General features: G+C 26.8%; 1 protein-coding gene across 1 annotated transcript; it reads left to right on the top strand.

The window, feature by feature from the left end:
- The first annotated feature begins 2,137 nt into the window (after nt 1-2,137).
- Nucleotides 2,138-3,686, top strand: LOC136982541 (uncharacterized protein F54H12.2-like). Its single transcript, XM_067279035.1, has 2 exons — nt 2,138-2,867; nt 3,343-3,686. Exons 1-2 carry the CDS (start codon nt 2,138-2,140, stop codon nt 3,684-3,686), a joined length of 1,074 nt encoding a protein of 357 aa, XP_067135136.1.
- The last annotated feature ends 6,560 nt before the right edge of the window (nt 3,687-10,246 follow it).

Genomic DNA, 10,246 nt, shown 5'->3' with positions numbered 1-10,246 from the left:
AAGCTTTCGAAATCATTTTTAGAAAAAACATTCCAAAAAATTTACAAACTGATAAAGGAAAAGAATTTTATAATAGATTAGTAAAAAATCTTTTTAAAAAATTTAAAATTAATCATTATTCTACTCATTCTGATACAAAAGCAGCTGTTGTCGAAAGATTAAATAAAACTCTGCGGAATAAAATATATAGATTATTTACGTATCGTAAGTCTTTTAAATATATCGATAAATTATCTGATATTGTAAAAAGTTACAATAATAGTTTTCATAGAAGTATCGGTATGTCTCCGTCAGAAGTTACCCCTCTACATCATAGCATGATTTTCGAAAAGTTGTATGGTATAAAAGGAGGGAATACATTTAAATTTAATATTGGTGATTTTGTTCGAATCTCGAAAATACGTAAAACATTTAGTCGAGGATATCTACCAGGTTGGACAAAAGAAATATTTGTTATTCACGATCGTTTTTCATCTCATCCTCCGACGTACATATTGAAAGATTTAAATAATGAAATTTTAGAAGGAAAATTTTATACAGAAGAATTACAGAAGGTGACAAAATGATGCAGTCTGACTTTTTTGTAACTCTGATAAGCAATGCTAGCATGGATTTATTTCCTGAAAATAAGCAGTCTAATTTCACTGTGAAAATGAGTCCGGCTATTGATTTACATGGAAAATGGGTAGTCGGTCTGAGCGAAGTTATTATTCCTAGAAACTGGTTTAACATATCTAATCATAACAATGATTATACTATTACTAAGCATAAAATTAGAAGAGAAAAAATAGAAGATAAAACATATACGATTCCACTAACTACAGCTAAAGAAAATGAAGGAGAGACGCTTTTCGATTGGATAAACAATAATATAGTTTCCTTAACTGGCTCTAACTCGGTAGAATTCGTTTTAGACAAGGATTATAAAGATGTAAAAATAAATGTGAAGGAGGGATTCGAGTTGCATGTTACAAAAGACAGTGCTCACAAATTACTTTATTTATTAAATTTTCCACTGAAAGAAATTATATTTAAACAAGACACTTCAAATTTAATATTGCGGACTGGGTCTAAGGAATATCTATCAAATCCTGTATTTTACAAGGATCAATTTATAATTTTAATAGAAAGAAATAAAAAAGTTGTTGAAGAAATCGATGTAGAAGAAAAAATTTTTATTCCTATTGGATTATATTCATCAGCTGAAAAATTTCTCGGAATTTTTAAATATATTAAATTAGGATTACTGCCTAATAACAAAATCATTTTAAAAGTTCCTAAAAATATAACGATTGAATTTGGAAACGAATTAAAGGATTTATTAGGATTTAAAACACAGAAATTTTCAGCAGGCGAATATGTAAGTGAATATCCACTTGAATTGTCTGCAGGAATTTCAGAAATTTTTATTTATTCAAATATTGTTGCTTCTCATCATGTGGGGGATATAACAGCTCCTCTTCTAAGAGTTATACCAGTTATGGGAGAAAAGACCGATCAAATAGTTAAAGTTTATCCCTCACCTTTATATTTTCCTTTGAAGAAAAATTATATTGATACTATTGAAATCGAGTTGAGAACTGCCGGTGGAAAAGAAATTGTCTTTTTTGGAGGAAAAACATTATTAGTTCTATCTTTTAAGCAGTTATAAATAGTGCTTAGTCTTATTTGTTAATATTAGTTCATGTTTGAAAGTACAAAATGAAGCTCGATCCTAAAGATTGTATAAATTATTACTGTAATCAAGCGGGAGGAACGATATACAGACCTGAGTTACGATTTCCTCTCACACGACAATTAGGAACAGGGAATTATTTTGCGGGACAGCAAATACAACGAGGATATGGATTTTTTGGAGATTTATTTCGTAAATCAATTCCTATTCTTAGTAAAGTAGGAAAATATCTAGGACGAAAAGCATTAAACTTTGCATCAAATGTTGGATCGGATGTAATTAGCGGGAAATCATTTAAAGAATCTACAAAATCACATTTAAAAGATATTGGTTCCGAAATAAAAGATGATGTAATTAAAAAAGTACAAGGTGGATCTGGTATAAAAAGAAAACGAATGAAAAGATTAATTCAGTCGCAGAATAAAAGGCGAAAACTAAAAGATATATTTACTGAGTGAGAAAATGGATCCACACTCTTGTCCATGCACCAAAAGTGAGTTGGATTTATTCAGTACAGTTTCAACTCAACTAGCTATTGACAATACATCAGAAGTTATAGTACATCCTGTCGCAACAATTTCGGATAGTCGAGCACCAATTGAATTTTATGTATCCGGTTCTGGTGAAAATTATATCGATCTACATTCAATTTATCTACATGTTCAAGCAAAAATTGTAAAGAAAAATGGAACAGATACCGCTGTAGATGAAAAAGTTGCTCCTGTCAATTATTTTTTAAATAGTTTGTTCTCTCAATGCAGTGTTTTTCTAAACGACAAACAAGTAATTTCACAGGTTAATTATCCCTACAGAGCAATTTTGGAGGCCTTATTATTTTACTCAAAAGAAGCACAAGAAACCTTTTTAACGAGTGCATTATTTTTTAAAGATACTGCACAACATATGGATTCCATAGAAAATAATGAAGGAATGGCTAAAAGATTTAATATTGGTAAACAAAGTAGACTAATAGATTTAGTCAGACGACTTCATATTGATTTATCACATCAACCTAAACTGTTAATTAATAATGTTGATTTACGAATTAAATTAGAAAGATCAAAAGATAATTTTGCTTTAATGGCAAATAATGATAATTATAAAGTCATTATTAAAAATGCATCTCTAAAAATTAATAAAGTAGATGTTAGTTCATCAGTTCAAATTGGAATAGAAAAAGCATTGCAAACAGGTATTATAAAAATGCCATTCTGCAGAACAGATATTAAAGTTTTTACTTTAAGTAGTGGAATTCAGTCTACAAATATATCAAATGCTGTTATTGGCCAGTTACCTTTTTTTTTTTTTTTTTTTTTTTTTTTATAACTCTTTTTGCCCTGTGGGCACTAAGAGGGCCTCTTTTAGTAGGCCCATTATGGGTTCGGCCAGGCCCACAATGGGCGACCGGGTGGTGAGGGACGGGGCCCGACATATCCGAACGGATCACCCCCCGAAAAATTCCTGGGGATTATTCGACCCGTTCGGATTCGATCCCGGGTCCCCCAGAGCGGTAGGCTGCCACCTTTACCGCTCGGCCATCCGGCCTGGCCAGTTACCTTATAGAATTACAAATGGTTTAGTTTTAAATTCAGCATTTAATGGAAATGTAAAATACAATCCTTTTAATTTTAAAAATTACAATTTAAATTATATATGTTTATTAAAAGACAATCAAATGATTCCCCCAAAACCATATACTCCTGATTATACAAATAAAATATATGCAAGAAATTTTATATCATTATTTGAAGATATAGGATGCATTAACCATCATAAATTTACAAATATATCTTACGACGATTATAAAGATGGCTATACTTTATATTGTTTCGATCTTACTCCCGATCATTCTGCATCAGAATCGCATATAAATGTTAATCAACAAGGAAATATCACAATCGAATTAAAATTTTCAACTGCAATATTAGAAACTGTGAATGTTATTTGTTTGCTGAAATATAATAATACTCTAGAAATTGATCACTCAAGAACTGTGTTTGTGGACTATTAATGAATACCATTACTTTATGGAGACTGGCTTCAAGTGATTCGAAAATAAAAAGGACTTTCAGAGGTGTTTTTGCATCTGATGAATTACCCATTTGCATTGCTAATCGTAAATCATTTATAATTAATTTAGATGAAAAAAATAAGCCTGGAAGTCATTGGGTATCTGTGTTCTTTACTGAAAAAACTTGTTTTTACTATGATAGCTATGGAATGAAACCGACAAAAACGAAAATTATAAAATTTATAAAACAAAATTCTAAAAATTGTTGCTGGAATAATATAGTTCATCAGAGTTTATATTCAACAACTTGTGGATATTTCTGTTTGTATTTTCTATATAAAATGAATAGAAATCAATGTTTAAAAGAATTAAGTACAGTCAAACCTGTTTTTATGCGGGGGATAGGGACCGCATTAAAAAAACGCATTAAAAAAAATCTCACGAAACTTCACGAATGGCTGTAAATAATAGTTTTCGCAACACAATTAAAAAAATAATTTTTTTATGCGGTCAACAGGGACCGCATAAAAAAAGTCTCACATAGAAAATAACTCAAAACCGTACGAAATAGAATTTATTGACAACAGATGTCAGCACTTGACTGCATCGTCTGGTCTATCGTCTGTTTTACATATTTTTGTCCAGGTGGTGTTTTGTTGACTTAAAAAGTAAATTATTTCATTTTTCGCATATTCATGCAATAATATTACTATAATAAGTGCATTTATGCTATAATAAGTTTATTTAGTTATAATAAGTCAACGTAAGACATGACGAATCGCACGAGACTAGTCGCCAACTATACCGCACAAATTAAAAATTCGCATTAAACAAATCGCACAAATAAAAATCGCACATAAAAGGAGTGCATAAAAACAGGTTTGACTGTACAACGGACAAATTTTATAACGATGAATTTGTAAAAAAATTTGTTAAAAATCATTTTTACTTAGAACATCCGAGTGCAATAATGTATAATCAATATTGTACTTCAATGAAAAATAATAAAATTATTTAAATATAAATTTTTGTAAATTATTTAATATAGATATATACAAAAAATATACTTATAACTCATCTTGGTAGAAGTCATTAAAATTATTTAAATATAAATTTTTGTAAATTATTTAATATAGATATATACAAAAAATATACTTAGAACTCATCTTGGTAGAAGTTATTAAGTGCTGATTCTAGTGCTGTATTTATACTTAAATTCAACAGGGGTGTGTTATTTTGAAGTACATTCTTAAAATATTAATAGACACAATGTGTTTTCAATTCACTTTTTTAGATATCCTATTATTCTGAAATTATTAATTGGTTTCCTGTTATGTACAGTTAAAGAATATTAATAGAAATCATGTTATTCTGAAATTATTAATTGCTATCCTGTTTTTGATATACTTTTTTAGATTTCCTGTTATGTACAGTTGAAGAATATTAATAGACATAATCTTATTCTAAAATTATTAATTGGTATCCCGTTCCAATTATTAATAACCCATTTGTTATTCCAAAATTATTAATGAATATCCTGTTGTTAAAAAATACTGTCTAAAAATATTAATTCACATCCGTGTTATCTGTTATTTTTGTGTCTAGCGATAGTATAAATACTGTGTGTAAGAGACTAGCTCAATACACAGTCAGGATACCAGCTTAATACATTGCTGAGAACTTATACATCTAAGAAAAATGTCTTCAGAAGGTAAGTATTTTATTTTAGATTTTAAATATTTTTACTTAAAATAATTCAATAAATATAATGTTAATTTTAGAATGTGATTATGATTTTAACACGAAACAGAGTGTTGGTAAAAAAAGAGGACCCAAACCTAAAAATATAGAAGATCAGGAGTTGAAAAAGCAAAAGTTTGCCTTTGACCAAAAGTTTGGGTTAGACCTAACTCTAGATAAAGGTAAATCTTCAAAAATTACTCAGTTTAACATCAAAATATGTGAAAATCAATTCATGGAGGTGGTAGAATTCCATTCTAACACATATGTTTCGCTGACAAAAATGAAAGGGGACTATCCACCTAACAAATATAATATTAATATTAACGACTTTAAATTTTATAAAAAAGCCTTTGATGCAATGAACGAACATTTAGAGAATTGTGTAAATGTATAAAATATGTCTTTTATATTAAGGAAAAAAGCTTTTAGAGGTTATGCTAAAACTTATCGTGCTCTTATTTTAGAAAATTCTGATCCATCTGTCTTTTTTGAAAAAATAACATCTAGTATTTATAATATTTTAGCTAAGGATAATTTTGTTTGTAGAAGAAAATTTTTAATAAATTTAAAAACTAAATTTTTAAAATATAAAGATGATGATATTATAGAGTATCAAGATGTTTATTTTTCTAGCCGTGTTGAGCATATTTTATCCTCGTATATGATTAATGAAAAATTAATGAATGCATTTGATACAATTTTAAACCATATTGATGAGTTTATAAAATATGGATCGGGGTGGATACTGAAAGAAATTATATTTATAGATGTTCATATAGGAATATACAAAAATGAAATTGGAGGATGTGGTAATATTATTCTTCCAAAACATATAGTTAATAAACATTGTGTGTTAAATATAAAATGTTCAGACAATCAATGTTTTTTATATTGTATAATTGCTAATATGTATCCAACAGTTAATACCAACAAAAATTCTATATATTTGTATAGGAAATATTTAAAATATTTAAATATAAATAGTTTAAAATTTCCTGTAAATGTTAAAAATATTCCGATATTTGAAAAAAATAATTGTTTAAATATTAATGTATATGGATACGAAAACAAACTAATTTATCCGATTTATATAAGCAAATTTCATTTTGAAAAAGAAATAGATTTGTTATTATATAAATCTCATTATTTTTTAATTAGAAATTTTAATAGACTAATGTCAGACAAATTTTCACCAAGAAAATTTTGCAAAAGATGTTTAAATGGTTTTAAAAGAGAATGTACTTTAAATGACCATCTCAAATTTTGTTCTAATCATAAATATCAAAAAGTATCCATCCCGAAAGGAAAAGAAGCAATCACCAAATTTCATTCTCATGAAAAATCATTATTTCACCCAATCTGCATATTTGCAGATTTTGAATCAATTTTGGAAAAGGTTTCTTCTAATGAAATAAATCCTAAAGAAAGTTTTACTAAAATCGTTGAAATTCATAAACCTATATGTTATTCGATTATAATTATTGAAAACGAGGATAAAATAATATATGCTAATTTTTATTGTGGTGATAATGCTGTTAATAATTTTTTAATTGATATTCAAAACCAGTTGAATAATTTGTTAAGTAAAATAAGTCATAATGTTGAAATTAATTTAAATACTGTTACTAATAATTCAAGATATTTATGTCATATTTGTAATGAAAAATTTGATGATGATGATATCCGTGTAATGGACCACGATCACCAAACAGGTTGTTTTCGAGGGGTGGGCTCATAATAAATGCAATTTAAATTATAGACTAAAAACGTTTATCCCAATTATATTGCACAATTTTTCAGGTTATGATTCGCATTTAATTTTTAAAAATATACCTTCTAAATTATTTTCAAAAATTAGAATTATTCCAATAAATTCAGAAAAATTTACAACATTTTCATTAGATTATTTTAAATTTATTGACAGTTATCAGTTTTTAAATTCTTCTCTCTCTGTTTTAACTGATAATTTAAAAAATGCGAATTATAATTTTCCAATTTTTAATCATTTTTTTCGTCATTACAAATATAGAGAATTATTAAAAAGAAAAGGAATTTTTCCATATTCCTATTTTAAAAATGAACAAATATTAGATGAAATACAGCTACCACCAAAAAAATGTTTTTATAACGAATTATCAGGAGAAAATATTACAGATGATGATTATAATCATGCACAATTAGTTTGGAAAAAATTTCGCTGTGAAACTTTCAAGGACTATTTAAAATTATATCAATATGTCGATACCATATTATTAGCAGATATATTCCAAAATTTTAGAAAATTAAGTTTAACATATTATAATTTAGATCCTGTATATTTTATAACAACACCTGATTTAACATGGAATTGTGGTTTAAAAATGACAAAAATTGAATTAGAATTATTTAATGATCTTGATATGTATTTATTTATTGAAAATGGAATGAGGGGGGAGTAAGTTTAGCAGGAAAAGATTTGCGCAAGCTAATAATCCATTAATACCCGAAACATATGATAAAAATCAACCTCATAATTATATTCTGTCGATAGATGCAAATAATCTTTATGGGTTTGTAATGAGTGCATACTTACCTGTAAATAATTTTAGATGGCTGCACAAAGATGAAATAGATGCTTTAGACATAGCTAATATATCTGATGAAAATAGCATAGGATATATCTTAGAAGTTGATTTAAAATATCCCGAATATATTCATGATAGACACGATAATTTGCCGCTAGCTGTTGAACACACTGCCATTCCGTATGATTTATTATCTAATTATCAAAAAACAGTACTAGATAAATTAAATTTAAAATATACTAATAGTAAAAAATTAATTCCTACTCTTTTTGATAAAACAAACTATGTGGTTCATTATAGAAATTTAAAATTTTATCTAGAAGAGGGCCTGATAGTAACTAAAATTCATAGAGTATTGGCATTTTGTCAAAGTGCATGGCTTAAAAAATATATATATTTTAATAATAAAAAAAGACAAGAATCAACTAATGATTTTGACAAATCATTTTTTAAATTAATGAATAATAGTTTTTTTGGCAAAACATGTCAAAATGTAAGAAAGCGTATTAACTTAAAAGCAGCTACAACATTAAATCAATATTGTCGCTATCTATCTAAACCATGTGTAGAACAATTTCAAATTATAAATGATAATCTCACAATTTTTAAAATGAAGAAACCTAATTTATGCTTAGACAAACCTATTTATATAGGTTTTTGTGTATTAGAATTAAGCAAATTACATATGTATGAAACATTTTATAAAGTATTTAAAAACAGATATGGTGAAAACGTACATTTATTATATACTGACACAGATTCATTAACACTTCAAATTTATACAAATGATATTTATGAGGATTTTAAATCATTCCCTGATATTTTTGATTTTAGTAACTATCCTAAAACTCACAAATTATATAATGAAATGAACAAAAATAAATTAGGATATTTTAAAGATGAAACACTTTCAAAACCAATAATTGAATTTTGTTCTTTAAAACCAAAGATGTATTCTTATATTTTTGATAAACAAAATAAAAAAACCGCTAAAGGTATTAAAAAATCTGTTATAAAAACATTTAATCACGATAAATATAAAGAAGTTTTATTCAACACAGAGCTATTAAGACATCAGCAATATGGAATTAAAAGCAAAAATCATGTAGTAACAACGTACCTGCAGAACAAAATTTCGCTTTCTCCATTTTATGATAAAAAATTCATTCTAGATAATGGAATAGATGTGGTATCATTCGGTCATTACAGCTTCTACTCTTAATTCTTACAGATTTTTTGATATCATCATCATCTTCGCAATACAGATTTTTAATAGTAAGCAAACGAAAACATACTTATGTAATACGTAGTGTTTGTAATAAAAGTTATCTGTGTTTAAAGCAGCATCATTAAAACTGTCTAAGAATAAAACACATGAATGTAAATTTTTTGTAATAAAATGATAAAATAACATTACCAATATATGACAAATATTTTACAAGATGTGACTGTATGAAATGTAATAAATAATTTTGTATCTGTTAATATATGTACTCAATTTAAATAATGTTATCCATTTACATATGTATTCAATTTGAATAATAATGTATTCTATTGTGATATCCATATAATAAAATGTTATTAATATGAATACTGTATCGTATTATGTAATTAATTAAATAAATATTTCCTAACAAAAAACAATTTTGTTTCTTTATAGACAATACTCAACTGCTAATTGATTGGGGGGATTCTTCGTTTTCGCCATTAGAAGAAAATAATATTCGTCATTTAAGAAATTATATTGACTGGGATATCATCAGTCAACGAAACGATTTATCTCTCACATTCATTTCTGAATTCGCTGATAAGTTAAATTGGGAAATCCTATGGAAAAACTATATATTCTCTACTTCATTTATTGAAAAACATATTAAATATGCAAAATGGGATTTAATTTGCGAATATCAGGTGTTAGACGAATCATTCTTAACCAGCTTTTCACAATATCTTGATTGGAATAAAGTTGCCGAATTTCAAATTCTTTCAGATAATTTTATTAGGCGATACATACATAAGTTTGATATAAAAAAAATTTTAAAATACCAACGATTAAAAACTATGACTTTACGCGTATTAAAAGATTATCTAAACTGGAATTATGTTTCTCGTTACCAAATACTTGACCAGCAATTTATAGACGACTTCCAAAATGAACTTTCTTGGTATTACATCTTAAAATATCAAAAAATAGACCGGGAATATATTGTCAACAATCACCAAAATTTATTACTCCACTTACTTGCAGAAATG

Source organism: Centruroides vittatus, unplaced genomic scaffold (genome assembly GCF_030686945.1).
Source record: "Centruroides vittatus isolate TY-2023 unplaced genomic scaffold, ASM3068694v2 contig_854, whole genome shotgun sequence".
Taxonomy (NCBI): domain Eukaryota; kingdom Metazoa; phylum Arthropoda; class Arachnida; order Scorpiones; family Buthidae; genus Centruroides; species Centruroides vittatus.
This window is presented reverse-complemented; position numbering and strand designations above follow the sequence as displayed.

Bases quoted from the DNA above. Each gene is read 5' to 3' on its own strand.
- LOC136982541 (XM_067279035.1), top strand. From the start codon at position 2,138: ATGGATCCACACTCTTGTCCATGCACCAAAAGTGAGTTGGATTTATTC. The intron at 2,868-3,342 runs GTATTATAAAAA...GTTTATTAAAAG, and splicing joins AGAAAAAGCATTGCAAACAG to ACAATCAAATGATTCCCCCA.